General features: G+C 63.1%; 1 protein-coding gene across 2 annotated transcripts; it reads right to left on the reverse strand.

Moving 5' to 3' along the window:
* Nucleotides 1-731: 731 nt before the first annotated feature.
* ASAP3 (ArfGAP with SH3 domain, ankyrin repeat and PH domain 3) lies at nt 732-19739 on the reverse strand. 2 transcript variants are annotated; one of them, XM_030039628.1, is made up of 26 exons: nt 19448-19739; nt 15351-15423; nt 14787-14932; nt 12912-12986; nt 12536-12585; nt 12167-12293; nt 9857-9942; nt 8975-9050; nt 8762-8848; nt 8335-8444; nt 7339-7408; nt 6737-6824; nt 6303-6351; nt 6008-6195; nt 5755-5888; nt 5223-5317; nt 4727-4907; nt 4420-4505; nt 4180-4295; nt 4018-4085; nt 3808-3915; nt 3433-3676; nt 3048-3336; nt 2407-2551; nt 2106-2228; nt 732-1814 (listed from the first exon to the last, which is right to left on the reverse strand). In XM_030039628.1, exons 1-26 carry the CDS (start codon nt 19571-19573, stop codon nt 1740-1742), a joined length of 3015 nt encoding a protein of 1004 aa, XP_029895488.1. In that variant the 5' UTR covers nt 19574-19739; the 3' UTR covers nt 732-1739. The 2 variants fall into 2 exon arrangements, with proteins under 2 accessions (XP_029895488.1, XP_029895487.1); XM_030039627.1 differs by having other exon boundaries at nt 4408-4505.
* Between the last annotated feature and the right edge of the window lie 815 nt (nt 19740-20554).

Here is a 20554-nt window from a genome sequence, read left to right on the forward strand (position 1 = left end):
GGCGCGAGCTCTGCACGCCCAGGGCTTGCTCTTGCCAAAGCCGGTGTCCTGCAGCAGCGAGTACAAGCTACGATAACAAATGACACCCCAACACCTCCCGCAGCCTTTTAAGCCTGGCAGGTGCTAAGGCTGCACCAGCGTTTGCTCTACTGAACCCCCCCAGGAGCACCAGGTACGCAGCGTGCCAGCCCGCCGTGGGTACCAGGAGCCCCCCCCAAGCACTGGCCGAATGGGTAGTAGCGGTGGGTACCACGGTGGCGATGCTGTCCCCAGGCTCGAGCGGCACAGGCGGTCGGGATGGGTGGGTGATGGCAAGTGTGCCACCCGCGCTTGTCCCTGCTCCACCACCCTACAGGGGTGGCCATAGGGTGAGCACCCCGCTCTGGGCTGGGCTGGCTCCATCCCGGCGCGCAGGGAGGATGCCCGTGCCCCAGCCTGGCCCCACATGGCACGGGAGGGGTGAATGCAACGCTGGCCAGCACAGGAAAACCAGGACTCGATGGCAGCCTGGCTGCCCAAAACCCAACCTTGGGCACCCACCCAGTCCCCCCCCAAACAGTACTCCCCGTGCACGATACCCCCAAAGCACAGGGTCACATCCCCAGTGGGCACCGGCAGGTCACAGAGACCCCAGTGCCCGAAAGCCTCCGGGGCCATGTCACCAGCATCACCCAGGATAGGGACTGGCAGCCCCAGGGCAGGCGCTGTCCCCCCCAGATGCACCCAGGCACTTACAAAAACGATGGCTTTATTAGAAACCAGAGACAGAAAACATTAAAAAAATGACCATTTTTTGAGATGAAACATTTGATGCACAAAACGAGAAGAGGAGAGGGTAAATCGGGGCGGCGGGGATGGAGGCAGGTGGCTCCCAAGGGACACCGACACAGGGGGACATTGGTCCCAGAAAAAGCTGCAAAATCCCCTTGAGAGACCCCCCAGGGCCGGGGCAGTGATCCAGCACCCACCCCAGGCAAGGGCCACGGGGCAGGGGCTCTCTGGTGCCACCTGAACCCCCCCACCCCTAAATCAGGGAACGGCATTTCGCTACCAGTTTTTGGGGAAGCTTTGAAGCATCCCCAAGCCCCAGCAGCCCAGGCAGCTCCCAGAGCCTGGGGGGGCCAGAGACCGTCCAGCCTCCCCAGGCGAGGTCAATAAAAGCCCTTTCCCATCCCCTGTCCGTCCCAAAGGCTTCACAGTTGGGGTGGAGAAGGGGGACAGGGGGTACACGGCCACTGCCCAGCCCCACTCCCCCCAGGCTGGGGAGGGGGGGGTCCAATGGCTCCCCGGCAGAGGAGGTGGGGGGGGGTACCGAGGGCAGATCCCCCCATCTCCAAGTCCTTGCAGACAGGGGAGAAGAAAGCCACGGGGATGGGCAGAGGCCACGGGAGGGACGCGGGAGCAGGGGACACCGGGGCCCAGCACAGAAACCTCAGCCCACTAGTGCAGTGAGCGTGTCTGTCCTCTGCCCTACCCGCAGGACAGGCAGCAGCCCTTCAGCTCCCTGCAGCCGCCGTCCGTGGGTGGTCTTCCCAATGGAGGGTCTCTGAGCCCCCTTGGAAGGCGGTGTCCAGCCGGGCTGGATGGTCCCACACCAAGGTCCCAGGCACACGTCCCTCATGGCCCGGCTCTGCCGAGCCCCCGGAGCTGGGGCTGCACCCAAGCCCTCGCCGGGTGACAGGGAGCTGCCTCGGGTCCTGGCCGAGGGGACAGGGACAAAAGGGACCACTGCCACCCAGTCAGTCTTGCAAGAGGTGGACAAAGCTGGCTGGGAAGACTCCTGTGCGGGAGCCGTCGCCCTCGATGAAGCCAACCTGGGGGGGTGCAGAGAGAGGGGGTCAGGGGGGTGGGGGTCCCATCTTGGGCAGGGGAGAAGCTTTGGGGCCGATATCCCAATTCCCAGGGGGATTTAGAGAGGCACAGCCGTGGTGACGTGTCAGCGGGAGCCCCCACCAGCCCTCCTCCATGCACAGATGGGGCAGGGGGCATCTATCCATGCCCCTCCTGAACATCCAGCCTCCTCCAGAAGAGAACTAGGTGGAGGGCGGGGGGAAAGGGACCAGGGTTGGGACCCCAGCATCCACCCATGCCCCAGTGACACTCACCCAGCTCTGCTCGTCCTCCTCCCGCGTCACCACGATCACCTCTCCTTTGGAGAAAGTCAGCTCCCGTGCTTTATCCCCCTTGCAGTCAGCCACCGCCTTCACCCGCTTCTGCCTCCCCTTGGCCTGCAAACAGGTAGGCGAGGGGGTGACAGGACCCCCCCCCAAGGCGGTTGCAGGGATGTGACATCCCCAATCCCTCCATCTGCTACCCCAGGATAAGGGGAGCTGGAATGCTTGGGGATGCAAAGGGTGACCCCCCCACCGCAGCCCCTCTGAGACCACCCTGAGTCATGGCACCTACCGGAGCAAATCTCCTGGGCATGGGCACGGGGGGCACCTTGCCCTGAGCAGGGTCCTCGGGGCCACTGGGGCTCTGGGGGGACAGGGCCGACCCCGCTTTGCCCACCACGCCGCTGATGCGTCGGTATGAGCGGGTGCTCTCCGAGCTGCCAGGGACAGCGAGGACAGCGTCACCCCCTCTCTGCTGGTGCCTTCTCCCCTGTCCCCCGTCCTGCGAGGTCCCCCAAGGGACCAGGGTCCCACCCATAGCTCCCCAGATGCTGATGGAGAAGGGCCCCAGCACTCATCCTCCCTCAAACGAGCCCGTCCCACCACAATTTCCAAAAAGAGAAAAAAAGTATTTGATAACTTGTAGGGGGTCTTGGTATCACCCCCAAATAATCTGCAGCACCTTCTCCAGGGACAATCCAGCACCCCCACGGCTGCCCTTGTCCCCTCCTGCATCCCAGGGCCAGCATCAACTCCCCTGGGGACTCCAGCTCAGGGTGGGGGACCCCTTTGCTCCACACCCCCCCGGGGACAATTTGCCCTTCCCCATGCCCCGGCCGGGGGCCGGCAGGGGTTGAAGCCGACCTGCCAGCACCACGCAATGACCCCCCCCAACACCCAGTGCACCCCCAGGCTGGGGAGGGACGTCCCTACCTGAACTTGACAGGGGGGATGTCGGGGGCCATGCCACCCGGCGGGGGCTGCCCAGGCGGGGGGCTCAGCTCTGGTCCCCGCCGGGTGCCACTGCTGTCCGTCTCTGAGCGGGTCTCCCAGTACGCTGCCCGCCGGCTCTCGGTGGGGCTGCGGGTGCCGGGGGCTGGGGGTCCGGCGATGCCGTCCAGGGCACCGGCGCTGCTGGCAGAGGGGAGGCTGCGCAATGCCGGAGCCTCCGCCAGCCCGGGGAAGTGCGGCTCCGACGCCTGCCGGGGAAGCTCAGGGCGTTCTGGAGAGGGGGACACACGATGGGAACAATAAACCTGATGTCTGGGGGAAGGGACAGCCCCACCATGGGTGACCCCCCCCCCACGCCCCGACTCACCGGTGGGGCTGTGGTTGGGTTTGGGGCGAGAGCCACCCCGCGTGGGGTTTTTGAGGGGCAGCGGCGGGGGGATCTCCTCGCTGTGGGCCCGGCGGGGCATGGGGCGCGAGGGTACCAGGATGCTCTCGTAGGTCTTGTTGGTGATGTCCATCCCCATGCAGCTCCAGCGGGTCTGGGGGCAGGCGGGCGGGGGGCTGGCGGCCAGCGGCGACGTGCCCTTGAAGGAGCGCTGGAGGGGGCTCACCTGGGGGCAGACACCCGGCTCCAGGGCTGCCCCGCCACCAGACCCCCCCAGGGTCTGCATCCCCCCCCCCCCCCAGCCCCCTCACTGGGGACGTGGGGTGTCCCGTCCCCCCCCCACCATCCGGCGGGTACCTTCTCCTCCAGCTCGTCCTCGCTGTCGTAGGGGAACTCCTGGGGGGGCTCCCAGTCGTAGTCGACGTGGATCTGCAGGGAGAGCTTCCCCGCCTGCGCCTGCTCCAGCTGCGGGATAAGGCAGGCCAGAGAGGACTCAGCACAGGGGGGACAGGTCCTGGGAGCCCCCCACCTCCGTGCCAGCCCAAGGATCTCCCCCATCCCACCTACCAGCTCTTCACACTCGGTGTGCTTGAGCCTCCTCGCCACGTCCAAAGCCGTCTCGCCTGCCGCGTTCACTGCCCGAGGGACGAAAGGAGCCGGATCCAGGTTACAGCCTCGGCGCTCTGCTCCCACCGGAGAGCCCCAAACCCCCCCGTCCCAACCCCGTACCCATAGCGAAGGCGGCTTTGCCCTTCAGGAGCAGCTTGAGGCAGTTGGGCTGGTTGTAGAGCGCGCCGTAGTGCAAAGCCGTGTTCCCGTCCTGTGTCACCCGGTCCAGCGTCCCCCTGCGCAGGGCCACCGGCAAGAAATTCAAGGCTCAAGAGCACACAAGCATCAGTCCCCCGCACTCGTGTACGCTCCTTCCATGGGGAAGCAGGCAGGGGACGTGGCGAGCACCTGGGGACGCACCCGTTCTGGATGATGAAGTCCACCAGAGGAAGGGACGATCTGTCGGCGTGGCGCACGGCCATGTGCAGCGCCAGCTCGCCCGGGTCCTGCCACAAGATGGAGGGGAGGAGAGAGCTGGACCTGAGGATGCTTCATCTCCCCCAGGATGGAGGGGAGGAGAGCGCTGGACCTGAGGATGCTCATCTTCCCAAGGGCACATTTCCACCCAAAGGCCAGGAAAACCCCGAGCACGGGCACCCAGAGGGGGAAAATCCATTTACGCTGCCAGGCAGAGGGAGCGGGGCGGCCGCAGCGGCGCAGGGCTCACCTGGCCCTCGGGGCTGGCCAGGGGCTTGGCCAGATCGTGCCCCTCGGCGAAGGCCTGGAGCAGGGCCAGGAGGTCGCGGGCACGAATGGCTTCCCAGAGGCGGTGGGGGTCGTCACGGCTGCTTTTCTGCACGTAGCGTCGCTCCATGTATTTGGCCACGATGTACTCCTTGCGGGCAGCCCTGCGGGATGGGTGGTTTAGCATCGGCTAGGATGGGCACAGAGACCAGACCCCCCCCCCCCCGCCCAGTCCCCACCACAGCTGGAGGCACCGTGGGCTCCTGCCTCCTCCCGAAGCCTTGGGATCAGGGGGAAACCTCAAAAAAAGGCGTAGATCCCCACCAAAATCCAGGCGACGACACCAGGATCATCCCCCGCCCCAATCCCCAGGCTCTCAGAGCCGATGGGCAGCGGCATGGGGACAAGGACGGACCACGCACCGTGCGCTCCTCCTCCTCCTCGCCCGCCCCGAGTCCCCTGACCAGTGGCCGACTCACATATCGCTGCTGGCTGAGGGCTTGGGACAGTCCTGCGTGGGCAGCGTGGCCTCCATGATCTCGTTAAAGCGGGTGTTCCCGACGCTGACAGCCAGCTGCAGCGAGAGAGGGACGGGGGGAGACGAGCCCTCTTGGCCACGCTCCCCCTGCCCCAGCCAGATCCCCATCCCAGAGGCAGAGGGAAGGAATCCACTGGATCCACCCAGGACCTTCCCAGAGCAGCATCTCCCCCGGGGATGATGCTCTTGCATGGCAGGGGAAGTCTGTTTTAGAAGGGAGCAAATCCTGGGGGGCTGCCAGCATTCCCCCCTTAGCAAGCGGCTTTGCAGAGCCCCCCCCCACTTGCCCAGACCACAGCACTGGGGGCTGCAAACTGCCACTGGGGAAACTGAGGCAAGTTTGTGAGCCCTGGAGCAAACTGGGCACAGATGGGATGAAGAAGGAGGGATGAACTCTGGTCCCAGGAGGTTTGCGAGCCGCAGAGGGTGATTCCCAGTGGCCACAGGATCTCCGGGCTCAGGGAGCAGCTTACCAGCAGCTCGGAGGTGCTGAGGACATCCAGGGTGAGGGACTGGATGCGGGAGTAATGGACGCCCAGCTCCCGATGGATGCCGGAGCACTCGATGCACGTCAGGATGCCCAAGTTGGTGGAGAGCCAAGTGGGGTCTGCCGGGGGAGCAGCGCGGGGCTCAGAATCACCACCCAGCCCCGCAGGATGCCACAATCCCCCCTCCCAGGTCCCCGACCCGCACCCGGGGAGGGGGACACGCCAAGCCCCGACCTACCCGGGGCCCCGCAGTCACAACACTGCTTGTTTCCCGGCATGTTCTTCACCTCGCTGATGACCAGCTTGGTGAGCTCCTGCACGCCGCCGTCCGCCCCGCCGCCCGCTGCCGCCCCACCGCCGTTGGGCTCCCCCTTGAAGGCGTTGCTCAGGGCTTCGTCCTTGCTGTTCTGCAGCACCGAGACCCACCTGGGCGGGGGGGGGGAGCCCCGTCAGGAGGAAGGAGGAGGAGGAGGATGGGGAAAGCAGAGCAGGATCCGGCACTGCAAGGAGCGGGGATGGGCTGCGGCACTTACACAACACACTCCTGCTCGTCCTCTGCTTGGAAGTGATACGTCCTGTTGTCTGCAGGGATGGGGAGAGGGGGGAGAAGGTGAGGAGGGAGGATTTAGGGATGCCCAGGACAGCAGGAAGGAGCTGAAACTACTCCAAAGGGGCTGCTTTAAAATTAAATCATTGCACATCACTCTTCCATAACCCAAGCCCTGTCGCAACCTCTTTTTGTCCTGAGCCTGCTAGATCTCCTTGGATAGGTCGGTCCTTCCTCTGTAAAGGCAGCTGGGGAGATGCCCAGAGCCGGATTAGAAGGGCAAAGGGTGCCCAGGTGCTGTGGAGTGGGAAAACCCACTCGGGATGTTCTTCTCCAGAAAGGGAGTTCCCATCCGCAGCTCGGCCGCCTCCGTGTCAAACACACCCACCCCAGCCATGGCATCCCGCTCCGGGCACTCACGCGTCACCAGGTCGAAGCATTTCTTCTCCTCGGTGTGGGGCCGCACTTGGCAGGTGAGGAGGTTCAGCTTGACGGGGGGACGGTTTATCTGCAGGGTGTGAGGATGGAGGCAGATTAAAGGACTGGGAAGGGTCGGGACGTGCATCACCAAGCGCGTACCTCCGATGGCAACGCCGGTGGGACAACCACCATTCTCAGATGGTCCCTTTTGGGATAAGCAAGCGAGTGGGACCCTCTGGGGACCTTTTGCAGGAGAACGGGGCTCGGGGACATCCCGGAGTCACAGTCTCTGTCCCCGCTGCAGTTCGCAGCCTCCACCGCCAGGGGGCAGCACACTCCTCCCAACGCCCTCCAGCCCCTTTGGTCTTGTCTGGAACCTCAACGCTCATCTCGCTGCTCCGGTCAAACCCACCATCCCCTCCCAGTGACACCTATCAAACAGGGGGGACCCCATTTAGTATGTCGAGTCCCAGCTCGTACTAAATTTTAAGCCAGGCAACTTTGCGACCAGTTTGGGCAAAACTAAACCTGAATTCTAGTGGACACCAATGCTCAAAGAGTGCCTCCAAGGGTCAGGGCTGCAGCCCCCCGCTGCTCCTCACCGTGCTGTGGGAGATGGTCAGACAGCCGTACTTCACGCCACACTTCCTCTTCTGCCATACTTTGCGGATCCTGAGGAGGAGGAAGAGGAAGAGTGAGGACACGTTGCACATCCCTGATCGCCCCCAACCATCTGCCTCCCAAAGCGCCCACGGCAGCCCTTGGCAGAGGCCTGATGGCTTTCTGGACATAGGGTTGTGCTTCTTGCAACTCACAGAGCACAAAATGTCCCACTGAGTGGGCTGGCCATGGGCCATGCTGGCCAACAGCATCACAGATCTGGTAGCCCCAGTTCAGCAAAACACATAAACACCCACTCAAAACCTGGTGCCCATCACCCAGAGGTCCACTGAGCAGGTGAAGACCTCCTCTTTGCGGCTCTGAGGATTTTATTTTTCACCCTAGATGATCCCACCAGGATCCTTTCTCCCTCTACACCCAAGAAACAAGGACTTTCTTCTTCTCCCATCAGCCACACAGCTCACAGCTCTCCGCAGGGAACTTGGCACTGGGCGGCTGTTCCTGGAGACCCACATCCAAGGACACTACACCCACAAAGCACCAACCACTGTGCCCAGCCAGCCACCCAGGAGAGCATCGTGGGAGAAGCACCCTGGGCATCAGAGCCTACTGGGGGCCTTCACATAAGAAATGGGCCAATGACACCAAACCATCGTGGGAGAAGGTCCCCTGCACCACCTCCAAACCTCCTCCTTCCCCAGCTGCAGTTGGAGACCCACCAACACCTGACCACCAACTCTCGGGTCTCCTCCAGCCTGGGGAAAAATCCCATTCTCCAAGCATTGATAGATGCTTAAGACCAGACGGGACCAATTGCACCTGTAGACCTGTCTAACAGTGACCAAAAAACTCACCCAAACAGTTCTGCCTCTGGATGTCCCAGCTCTGGGGCCTCCCACAAGCACAACGTTCTCCCAGCCCACAGCAACACCGGGATGGAGCCGGGAGCTCTCTGGGCAAATAATACTTATCCTCACCCATCGCTCTTCTTGTACAGAAATCCCGACTTCTCCGTCCCGTACTGCTTGTTCCCCTGGTGCTGGTGGATGCTGTAGCCACTGCCGGAGTTCTTCCTGCTCAGGTTTTCCTGAGCTCACCGGGGAAAAAAAAGCATTTAAAAAGCAAAGTGAGAGGCACAGAAGTGGTTGCTGCCACCAAGCGACCTCATCCTTATGTGGGTGCAGCGCCCAGCAGAATGCCAGAGACCCCCCGGTCCCCTCCCAGCCTCCGAGCATCTCCCAGGTCTCCTGCTCTGCTCCCATGGATGTCCCCTCTGGTCCCCAGCTCCCCTTTCCCTGCTGCTCCCCATCCTCAAGTTAACCCCGGGGCACTCACCCCTCCTTAGAACCCAGCACCCTTCCGACCCTCCTTCCCAGCTCTCCTCTGCCCATCCCGAGGTCTCACCTCCTTGCTCTCCAGCTGCAGGATGCTGCGGAGGGAATCACGGGTCTGCGTGAGCTGCTTCACCTCCTCTTCTTGCGCTTGGTGGAGCTGGAAAGGGAGGCAGCTGCCCTCACTGCTGCGCTGAATGCGGGCGTTCTCAGGGGCTGGCACAGGGTGGGTGGCATCTCGGGGGGCACGTCCGAGCGGTGTTGGATGGCAGGCTGGGGGACTTACCGCGTGGAGAGACACAGCGAGCTTCTCAATGAAGGGGTAGAGGTTCTGGGCAGCCTTCCAGCCATCTTGGAAGAAACTGGGCATTTATTTAACATGATTAAGATGCAGATGGGGAGGATAGAGGGGGGGAAAAAAAAAAAAAGAAAAAAAAAAGGTTTTTTAGAGAAAACGTGGCAGGAGACCATAGCAACCCCCCTGGGAAGCTGCTCTTGCTTTGTGGTTCCCCTGCTACTGGGACCTGGAGAGACCCCACCAAAGGCCAAACCCAGCCCAGGGTGTCCGCATACCCCAAATATTTGGGGTGTTTGGGATACAGGATTGGCCTCTTGTTCAATCCAAGCTCATTTTGCTGGGGACCAGCCCTGCTGGAGGCCAGATCCTGGGGTCTCTGGGTCACAACCCCAGTCAAGGGCACGCTCTTAGCCAACACGACTGTCCCCTCCCTGCCTCAGTTTCCTCACTCGAGAGCTGGAGATGACGACATGACACCCACACGCTGCTACTCCAGCCTCATATTGCAATGGGAAAGGCAAGGGGATGTTAATCCTTGCTCCAAACACCCTCGTTACGAGCCCCATGGCTAACAGCGGAGCCGCTCAGCTGAACTCATCCCTGGAAATCTACCCAGAAACCAAATCATCGGATATATCCCGAGCCAACCCCCTTCCCCCAGCCCCCACGGACACGTTTACAGCTCCTCAAGCCAACAAAGCACGTTTCAACTCCTCAGATGCAACCGAAGAGCGACGGGCTCTGCCCAGCATCTTCACCAACAGCTTTATGGAGCTGGGATGGGAGAAGATGCTCCCAGACCCTCGTGGGACCTCCCAGGGGTGACGACCGACCCTGGGGACAAACCACCTTGACCTGGGCAGCACCTACTTGTGCTGAGCGTGGAAAAACTTGATGAGGCTCTGCAGGAAATCTGGTCCCTGCTTCATCTGAGACTCGCTGGCTTTTAGCAGGTACTGGAGGAGGAGAAGACACACAGTTAGGTGATGGAGATGAGGACTGGCTGGAAATATCCCAAAGGAAAGAGCAAGAGCCTGCCCGGCCCTTGCCTCCCTTCCCAGCACAAGGGAGGAGGGTTAAAATGCTGGCTGGGTTTCAAGAAGTCGAGTCACGACGTTGGATTTGAAGGCAGCTCACTGGGGACCACCCTCAGAAAACCTGGCTCTGGAAGTCCTCCAAGCCCTGAAAAGTTCAAGGACCGAAGCAGGCCCCCGGGGTTTCCAGCCGAGCATGCTTCTCCCGCTGCTCATTACTTCTGGAGTTAATAAATAACCAAAACTCAAGGCAGCTCAGAAAAAAAAAAAAAAAAAAAAAAATAGCCCAAATGTTTTTTAAGACATGACCCCTTTGCTCCCAAAAAATCAGATTTCAAGCAACAAGCGCCGGCGGCACATCAGCCCCGGAGGTCTGCAGTCCTCGCGGATGCGTCCCGCGGGATGGGGAATTTCAGCTTTATGCATCAAACCCATCCATCAGCTGCTAGCAGAAAAGAAAAGACCCAGAGCCTTGCTCACCCCGAGCAAAGTAAGGGGGGGGAAGAGATTTCCCCCTGCGAGCTCCTCTCCAGGCCAGCGCAGCTGCTGGAAGATGGTTTCGAGCGGGAGGCGAGGGGAGGGGAAGGCAGCCCTGAGCTCTGGGGGCTTTCCATGGTGGGGAAGCACCGTGGTGGGATAGAGCCCCCGGGATGGAGCCTCCCGGTGCCCTGGGCACCCCTGCCCAGCAAGGTGTCACCTGGGCTGGGGAGGGTTGTTAAATCGTTCCGTGCAAGCTGGAGATGCAAAGCTAACGTAGCATCCAACCCAGAGCCCTGGGGTGCCTGGCACCGACTGCACCCTCCGAACAAAGTCCCAGCTGAAAAAGACCACGTGTGCCCAGCTCCCGTGGGACTTCCCTGCCCTGCCACCCACATCCTGGGGTGACGGTGGCAGGGGAGGGTCCCGGCCAGCACTGGCTGAGACCCATGAGCAAAGGGACGCTCCCAGTACCGCCTGGGTCCGGACCCAGCTGCACCCATCCACCCCACGGTCCCTGGGGGTGCGAGATGGCCCACGAAGGGGAGATGCAACCACCCCACACATCACCACTGGGGTGAAATCGGATCGTGCCCCCACCCCAGGAAGCAGCAAATACCATCCACCTATAAACCTACACGCAACACACCCGCCCTAGCCCCGGCCAGCCCCCTGGAAGAGCTGCCCCCCCATTTCCAGGCAGGCTCCCCAGGAAAGCCAGCACACACACGCGCGCCCGCTCACACGCAGCCGCTCTTTGCAGGGTTGCCGGCAGCGGCCCCTCCCCGGCCGGGCTGCAGCTCCCGCGTTTCCATGTGCTGTTATTTATTTCACAGTGGTGCTATTCAAGGGAGTGACTCATCTGGCCGGGTCCCAGCTCCCCGGCCCCATGCCCAGCCCCAGTCCCACTGCGACAGGCACAGCCTCCTTCCCGCACCCCCTGCCCTTTGCCGGCGGGGGGGGGGGGACACGACACAGGGCTGCACCAGGCTCCGACGCTGTTGTCTGGCCCTCGGGGACGTTGGAGACCCCTGGGACAACCCACTGGGGACTTGGTCCCTGCTCTGTGTCACTCTCAAGAGGTTTATGGGGCTGCTGGGGTGTCTGGAGCCAGGACACCTGGGTCCCCTCTTTGCTGGGGGGGTTCTAACATCAGGTCTCCATCCTTCACCTATTCACATCTCGCCTCCTAAGCGCGGACCCCCAGGACCATCAGGGATCTGGGGCTGCTCATGAGCCCCACTAACCAAAACCAAGAGCAGTTTTGAGAATAGGGCACAACGGCAAAGCCAACCTCAAGGATGTTATCCAAAAGGCTCACTTTTCGCCCCAAACACCAGCCTCTGGCTTTCCAGATGAGAGGTGGGAGCGGGGAGGACACGGGTGGAACCCCCGGGCACCTTGCTGCAGGGTGACCCGTGGGTGCCATTCACAGCTGCATCCCAGGGGGACCCCAAGTTGGGGATAGGGTGGGAATCCCTGAGCCAGGACCATGCAGGGACAGGATGGGATGGGGACAGCCAAGGGTCCCACACAGCACCCACATGGGGCTGCTTTAGTGGTGGGGACGGGAACAGGCTCTGACGTCCCCATGCACATTTGAGCAGAGCGGTCCCCTATGTCGCCCCGGGGGCCAAACAGTCCCTGTCCCCCCCGGCACAGCCCCTACCTCGCACATGTGAAGCTGGAAGAGCCGCCGCTCCTTCTGCATGTCCTCGGCCACCTCCGCTGTGGACGGCTCAGCCTGGATGACCCCTGCCAAGCGGGCTCGCTCCTTCTCCTTCTCCATCTTCCCCCTGCGGGACAGGACGTCGGCAGGTTGGGGACAGCCTTGCCCCAAGGGGTGTCCCATGCAGGGGGCTACGGTGGGGATAGGATCAGGAGAAATATCTCCAGCCCTTCTAGCTGGGAAAGGCTAGACTGGAGCCCTCCCAATGGCAAACTGGCATCAATTGGTGCCCGGCTGCAGCCCCAGGACAAAACATCTTTGTGCGGAGTGGGATTAGGCGGATTTTGCCAGAGGCAGCGGGTTCCTTACACTTTGGTCTCATAATCCTTCCAGGCCTTTTCGATCTGCTTCTTGGAGTCCTGCAGTAAAAGGAGAGAGGGGATGGCAGCCGTCAGGGAAGGCAAAAGACCTGCTGGCACTGAAAGCAGCATCCCACGGCCGAGGGCTTTGCACTGCTTCGCCCTGCCCTGCTCCTCAGGGACAAGGGATGTCCCCACCGGGTCTTCACCCCCTGCTCTGGTCCCTTCCAGCCCTCGCTGCTGCCCTCCAGCCCCGGGGACTTGCTCCTTGCTTCTCCTGGCCATGGGCACAAGCTGAGCCCCTAACAGGGGTCTTGCTGCAACACGTCCCGAAATGGGTGACCTGCAGCCTCAGAGCCTTGGGGACAGTGCTGGAGGGGACTCACCAGGCGGCCGTCCTTCAGTTGCCCCTTCAACAGGCTGTCCAGGGGGAAGGAGACGATGTTATTCAGGTTTTGCACCTGCAAAGGGTAGAGATGGGGTTACCCCGTGGAGGTCCCCACCTCAGGGTAGGTCGAGGAGTCAGAGCCCCAGGTCCTTCCCAGCGTTGGGGGTGCCCCCCCCCCCCCCGGCTCCGTCGCTGCGCCATGAAGGGTTAAAGAGGCTGAAAGTGGGGCCAGATCCAGGCACGGGGCAGGCTGGGGCTTGTCGGAGCTGGCTGCAAGATGTCTGACGCAGGGCCCTTCCCACAAACCACATCAGCACCGCGGCTGCCAAAACCAAAGCTGTTCCTCCCCATCGCCACCCCGGCCCTGTCCCCGTCCCCCCATGGCGCAGCACCCAGCGATGCTACCAGCCCCTCCATGGCCTCATGATGCAAAGAGCCCCCCCCCCCCCCCGACGTCAAAAGGGCTTCCCAAAATGTGCCCCTTTCCTGGGGTTTAGGGACAGCAATGCAGGCACCGCCGTCCCCACCAGCACCATGCTGGCGTCTGCAGTGGGGACACAGGAGCCCGCTCCAGTCCTGGTGTCCCTCCACGCACCCCACAGGGCAGCACCCCATTTTAGTGCTATGAGAGCAACTCCAGCACCCATGCGGGACCTCCCTGCTGCACCCAGATTTCTTTTAAAGGCTCCCGAGGTGTTTTGTCCCCTGCAGCATAGGGGGAGAAACCCAACTCCAGGGCACGGGACCAGCCCTGAACAAGGGGGGACAGGGCACCCCGCTTCTGAGAGCTCCAGGGGGATGGGGTACCCTGATTCCGAGAGCTCCGGGGGCACTCTGGGAGAGCAAACCTGGCTTTTCGGATCTGGTCAAGGGTTCCGGCACATAATCCGGAGGAACACGGCAGTGGCTGTTCCCACGCCAGCAGCACGTGGGGCAGGAGGTGGGGGGCCAGCGCTGCGCTTGCCCGGGAACCGGTCCGACTCCTCCACCAGGACGGTTCCCGCAGAGCCCCCCCAAGAGCGCGGGGGTCTGGCTGGGCTGGGACAGCTGGGATAGGGAAGGGGAGGAGCGGGGAGGCCCAGACTGGGGTAACTGGGAGAGGAAGACGTTGAAATCTGAAATTCTTGCTGGGGGAAGGGCAGCAGAAATAAATCTTCTCCTTAAGCAGAGCCAGCGGCCAAAAACACCCCTTAGAGGGGGGATTCAAAAGGGACCAAAGAGGAGGCCAGCAGCATGGGACCCCCCAGGGCTTCGCCGCTGGGCATGCACAGACCCAGCTTCCTCCAGGAACTGACTTCTCCACCAGAGCCATTCCCGTAGTTGGGAAGGCGCTGCCGGCTCGGCTCGCAGCCGCCTATGCCTGCCTGCCTGCCTGCTTCCCGCGCGGCCACGGCTCCCCAAGGCCCCACTGCGCGGCTCAGCGTGGCTTTGATTTACTTCTTGGCAAGCGAGATCAGAGATGCAATTGATGTGAGAAAAAAATAGAAAGAAAGAAAGAAAAGGAAAAAAGAAAATAGCAGCCCCAACTGCCCATCGAATCCCAGCGTCGGCATCCCCGGCGGAGCTGGCAATGAGCTGTAAATCCAGCAATGGGGGTATCAGATGGTCCTGGAGCACCGGGAGCATGTCCCTGAGCCTGGGGTGGGAGCTGGGGATTGCTGCCCGCAGTGGAGGGTGGCTAAACTGGGAGGAGGGGGGCTGCACTGAGTGGTTTTTCCAAATCTAGATGGATCCTGGAGATTTTCCACAGCTTGGCAATAGCCGGATGCAGAGAACAGCCTGAGGTTGCACCGGAGACACCGTGAACCCCACCGGGTGGTTAAAGCCTCCCCCCGATCTCAGCAGTGTGCCGGGAGGATGCGGGGCAGCTCACCAGGTTCTTGAAGAGCGCAGTGACCTCGCGGGTGAAGACGGCCAGGTTGAGGAAGCCGGTGGACAGCTCGTGGTTGTTCTGGGAGAGGTGGTTGTTGCCGAAGTTCTCCAGGGCTTCGCTGTACTGCTCCTCATTCTCCACGTGGGCTGCACAGGGAGACACCCGTGAGGGACATGGGGTGACCCTGCAGCACCCCATCCCTGGAGGTGGTCACATCATGAGGTCCCACCAGCACCCATCACCCATCTCCCCATCCCTCCAGAGCAAAGCTGGGCTGATCCTGCTGCAGGACAGCAGTGGTGTGTCCTAAACAACCTCCCCAAGGTTCTCAGTTTCTCTTCTTGCATCTTTTTAAGACAGTTTTTGGCACCCTATCATGTTGCCAGGCTGGCTGGCTGCAAGCACCCACGTACTCCTCGCTGGCCAGCACCCATGGCCACCCCACTGTCCGGCTGCATCACGCCACGGACAGACGTGACCAGCATTGGTGGAGGATGGAACCGTCACAGACCCTGCCAGGCCGGTGGCCCGGGGATGCCCATCAGCTCTCGAAGCACAACTCACTGAGCCCGGAGATGTGAATGGCTTTCACATATTTTCTGATCCTCTGGAGTATGGCTTGGTCCCCATCCAGGCTCTGCGAAAGCAAAGAAAGAAAACAAACGGAGCTCGTTAGCCCTGCCAAGCGCGGCTGCCGCTCCCCCCAGCCCAGCTGGCCCTTGGAAAGGCGGCTGCTCTGCCATGCAGATGTGCGGGGCAGTGGCCAAGCTCCCAGGGCTGGGAGAGGAGCTGGAGGCATCCCGGGGACACCAGAGCGTCAGCGTCCAGTCGGTCCCCTGCCAGGCCTGTGGTCCCCGAGGCTTTGGCTGCCAGGCAGGGCTTTGGCTGCCCCCAGAGAGGCTGGGTTCGAGCAAGACGGTAGCAGGAGATGAGAGGCTCAGCCAGCATGCCCAGCATCTCTTCGGATCCCGGCAGCTTCCAGCAACCACGGAAAATGCCTCTCTGGCTCCCGCAGGGGCTGTTTCAACCAAGGAGGGGATGAAGCATCATGTAGCACAAACACAGCAACCCATCCCCGCCACCCCAGCACGCATCCCCACGGCTCGGGGCCAGGCACGGTGGGAGAGACCTTCAAGGGCGCCCAGCTCCCCGAAGGGGTCCATGGCAGAGCCAAAACCGGGACCCACCTCCCTCCAATGCCCGACAGGGACCTAAATCACATAAATCTCACAACCGGGGATGCGGCTTTCCACAACCCCCCCAGCTCATGCAGGGTCTTGGCCGTGGCCCCCAGCACCGTGAACCTCCCCGCAGCCTCCGCCAGCCGCATCCTGCGCTCTCTCGGAGAATTCCCCATCCCCAGCCTGATCCCCCCCCATCCTCGCTCCATTCCTCCCTACGCAGGCAGCCCCCATTTGCCCCCACCGAGCACCAGGGCAAACTCAACCCCAATGCCAACCCAATGCCAACCTGCCCGCACAGCATCGTAGCCAAACACACGCCGGCCCCAGCCATCAGGAAAGGGTTAAGGGCGGCTTGGCTGCAGGTACCAGAGGCATGATAACAGGCTGGAAATATTTAGAGGGCGTGAACGGCAAGAAGGGCGAGGGATGAAACCGCGGAGGAATTACAATAAAGAGGCTGGCTCTCTCGCTCGAGCTCTTGCCGAAGGTTTTCGGGCTGATGTCAAGGCCGATTTCCTGACAGCGGGGTCAGCCTGGCTTCGATGCTGCTCTTCAAGGCCCTCCTCCTTGGAAGGGATGCTGCGGACGAGCTTTGGCTGGGATGAGCCGGCTGGGAGGGGACCAGGGTGGAGGTGGGAGCCAAACCCCCTGCCCAGAGGGGTCTTGCAATGCACCTACAACAGGGAGGATGTTGGGGTGCCCCAAAGCCCCCCATGCCACCTCTCTGCACCAAATCTGGGTGCCCCAGGCTCTCTGGAGCCGCAGGCTGGGGCAGAAGCATCCCGTGCCTCAGAGGGGGATGCCAAGGCTGGACACCTGGACTCTCCAGGCTTGCAAACCTGGCATAGCCTCAGGAAGGGGAAACTGAGGCAGCATGAGATGCTCTGGATGCATCACCATGCAAGTGGGGGAAGAAGCTGCTCCGAGTGCCCGGGATGGGGCAGCCCACCCCGGTGACAGCTCACAGCCACAGGAGGCTGAACGCAGGGATCAGGGACAATCTGGGGACAGTCACGGGGGCTTTCAGGAAGGGGTCCACGAGCTGACCGGCGGGGATGGGGCAGGCAGAGCCAAGCACCACGGTGTCAAATGCAGAGGAAATCACTGCACAGGGCTGCCCCAGCTGCAGGGATCACTGAAATCCCCAATGTACCAGGCTGGCTGCCAGGGACATGGGCCTTGGCTGCATGGGGACAGCCGTCCGGAGCGGGAGGCAGCGATGTCTGGAGCCCCCCACAGCACCCATCACCCCCCAGCCCAGCTCGGGGACGAGGGCTCCCGGTCTGGGGGAAGCTGAGGACATCAGCACAGCAGGGATGGGAGCAGGAGGGATTCCCTGTGGGGATGGAGGGAGGGACGGATCTGCACCTGCACCGCAGCCACCCGGGCTCGCAGCCTGGGGACCCCGAGCGGCCACTGCCACCCCCCCGCCCGGCCCCGGCAGGATGCTCAATGGGGGCCATTCTTCTGCCTCCCCCCCGCCGCCGGCGGCTCGTGCCGCTTGGTGAAGGAGCCGCCGCGGGTGCCAGGGGCCGGAGCGGTGGCAGCGCTGCCGGGCCGGGAGCAGGATGCGGCACTGCCCTGGGTGCAAAGAGCAGCGCGTGGCAGGGACGTGGTATTATTTACACGGTGACGGGGTGAGCTGGGAGCCCGGCTGCCAGCTCTGCCACTGAACACGCCAGCGGCCTCTACCATGTCACCCTGCCCCAGCCTGGAGGTGCCCAGTCCCATGTGACACTTACACACCACCCAGCCCCAACCACCAAGGGCTGGATCCGACCCTTCCAGCCCACTCCAGAGACCTCGGGTGCTGCCTCTGCAGCAGCCCCAAGGACCCCGACGTCACACGAGCCCCCTGGGAGGGGAGAGCCCTCTTTAATCCCAGGAGGGAAACTGAGGCACTGAGCAGCTCCAGCCCACACCAGTATGTTTCCTTGATGGCAAGCACCAGCTTCTGGCCCTTGCCCTGCTCACTGACGTCACTCCTGTCACTCCGATTTGGGCCCAGCTCCGAGATGGGTGCATGCAGTCATGCCTCAAAGGTCTTGGGGACCTGGTGGGACATGGTCACCCCTTCCCACCCAGCAGCCGCTGGAGCAAGACCGGGAACCCTCGCTCCCTCCCGCTCACCAAGCCATCACCCGGGATCTGCGGTGGTGATGGGGAAGACCAAGGCTCGGTTTGGTTGCAGAGAGTCTGTCCTGCCCCCCAGCCCTCCCCAAAAGTGCCGCTGTTTATTTCCCTCGCCCGATGCTATCGCCCCATCAGGGCTCAGAGAGCGGCAGGGGGCTGGGGCTTGTTTGGGTGGATTTCCCTCTTCCCCTCACCCTGGAGCATGGGGATGCCGAAGGCCTGGCAGCGGTTCGGCCCCCACAAGGGTTCCCCGCTGCCTCCGGTGGGATGGGGGGGCTCAGCCCCATGCCCCCCATGTGCTGCACAACAGCAGTGGTGACTCCCAGCTCTCAGCCACGCTCAATGGAGTTTTAATAAGCAAACCCCGCCATTCTGGGGGGACGCCTCTCCCCCCATCCCAGTCCCCCTTAACTGCAGCCTCTCCCGAGCAGCCAAATGAAATTCCTGATGCTTCCTCCTGGCTGGAGCTGCCTCCCCCTTCCCGGCTGAGAGGAAGATCCATGGCAGCGGCCAGCACGTGCTGGTGGGGACCGGGATGCTCCAACGGTGCATCCCCAGATTTCCAGCTTGGGGACGCCCATCCCGCTGCCCCCGGGGATCCCGGCAGCTCCGGCACCTGGGGCCCCCGCGCTCCCCGCCAGCCCTGGCTCTCCTTCAAAGCCATTCCTTCGCTAAGAGGAGTTGGCAAAAGCCACGGGACCAGCTGGAAACCGCCTTTATTCCAGGCGGGAGGAGGGGGACGAAGGCACCCCGCCACCTTCGTCCTTCCCGCAAACGCTGCCGGGGATTTTGGGGGGGGAGGCTAAAAATACTCCCCTGGCTTTAATCAAAGTGGGACCCCCCCCCGGGACACCACATCACATCAGGGCTGGCTCCAGCATAGGAATTCGCTAGCGGCCGGAGCTGTGGGGCTGATGCTCTGCCTGGGGGGGCACCTGGACCTGGAGGCAAAAACCTTTAAAAGAAACTTTAAGGGAGAGTTTTACCCATTTCTGCAGGCCTTGGCCCCAAAAAAAGTGCACGCTGGGGCTGCTCGGAGGACGCAAACGGCCACCCTTGGCCCGAGGGTCCCAAAGCACCCACTTAGGGTGACTGCCAGCGCAAGCCAGGCCGTGCCAGCCTCCTCCCGGGGGTGAACCGGGGGGGGGGGGGGGGAACCCCAAAAACTAGAAGCCCAAGGAAGTGAGGTGCCCCGCCCGGGGTGAGCACTGGGTGCCGGACCAGCACCTATGGGTGCCAGGAGCTGCCCCAGCGCAGGGTGCCGGGGGGGGGGGGTGTTCCCAGGCGGGGAGCGCAGCCCGACGTCCCGTGTCCCCCCCCCCCGCCCCCGCAAGCCCCGCTCACCTCCTCCAGAGCCCCCACCGCCCCCCGGCACTTCTGCATCTTGGAGGCGAAAGCGGCGGCGGCCGGGGAGCTGAGGTCCTCGCCGGTCACGGCCAGGAACTCGGCCACGCTGAGCTGCTCGGGCATGGTGCGGGCGGCACCGGGGGGGGGGGCGGCGGCGGCACCGGGGCGGGGGGGGGGGGGGCGCACCGGGAGCTCCCCTGCGGAGCGCCCCGGGGTGCCGGAGAGGCCCGGCTCAGCGCCCCATGCCCAGCACCGGGAGCTCCGCGCCGGACCGGGGAGGTTCTCCCTCCTCCCCCCCCCCCCCCCGCCCGCCGCCGCCGATCACGTGGGCGGCCCCGCCCGCCCGCCCGTTAAAGGCGAAGAGACCCGGTGTGCGCACCCCCCCCCCCCCCCCCCAAAACACACACAGCCCCGGGAACCGGGGGCTGGGGGGGGGGGGGGGGGAGGTGGTGGAGGGTCCCGGGGTGCGGGCGGTGAGAGGAAGGGAAAACCCCGGGGTCTAGGCTGGATGCGCCCCCCCCCCCCCCGCCAGCATCACCCCGACACCCCCCCAGCACCCCCCTCGCCCCGGAGATGGGTGACAATGTACCGGGTGAAAGAGCAGCACCGGCACGGTGGGAAGATGGAGAGGAGCAGGGGAGCGAGGTCTCACCCGGAGCCCAGCTTGGGCACACAAGTAGCGCAGGGATGGCTTGGGATTAAACCCAGTCCCCCCAACGCACTGGTTTAACTGGAGGTTGTCCCCACCCAGCCCTTCCTCGGACCCAGAAGGGGTGATCCCTCTTTGGGCAGGGAGCGATTCCCGGAGCTCTTCACGGGGGGCTCGTTGTCCCACCGGAGGTGACCCCTGGAGCCACCAGGCCCCTCGCCCCGTCCTGGCCTTCACAGGTCCAAGAAGCTGGATTTTAGTGTCCCGTTCCCTGGTTATTTGCTTTTCCCGGAGGATGGGGGAGCCCGGACACCCCGCAGGCAGGCACTGAGGCCGAGCACGTTGAGCGCATCCCTCCGTGGGGATGGGGATGGTGGCAAACTGGAAAGAAGGGGACAAAAAGCCTCAGCCGGGCTGGTTTGCCATGTGAGAGCATGACATGGGTGCAAGGTTGC

The sequence above is a fragment of the Aquila chrysaetos genome, chromosome 16, assembly GCF_900496995.4.
Source record: "Aquila chrysaetos chrysaetos chromosome 16, bAquChr1.4, whole genome shotgun sequence".
Lineage (NCBI taxonomy): Eukaryota > Metazoa > Chordata > Aves > Accipitriformes > Accipitridae > Aquila > Aquila chrysaetos.

Coding starts and splice junctions, on each gene's coding strand:
- ASAP3 (XM_030039627.1), bottom strand. CDS start 19,573: ATGCCCGAGCAGCTCAGCGTGGCCGAGTTCCTGGCCGTGACCGGCGAG. Junction 14,933..15,350: donor CATTCACATCTCCGGGCTCA/GTGAGTTGTGCT, acceptor CTCCCTGTGCAG/CCCACGTGGAGAATGAGGAG. Junction 4,506..4,726: donor TGGCCAGCCCCGAGGGCCAG/GTGAGCCCTGCG, acceptor ATCTTGTGGCAG/GACCCGGGCGAGCTGGCGCT.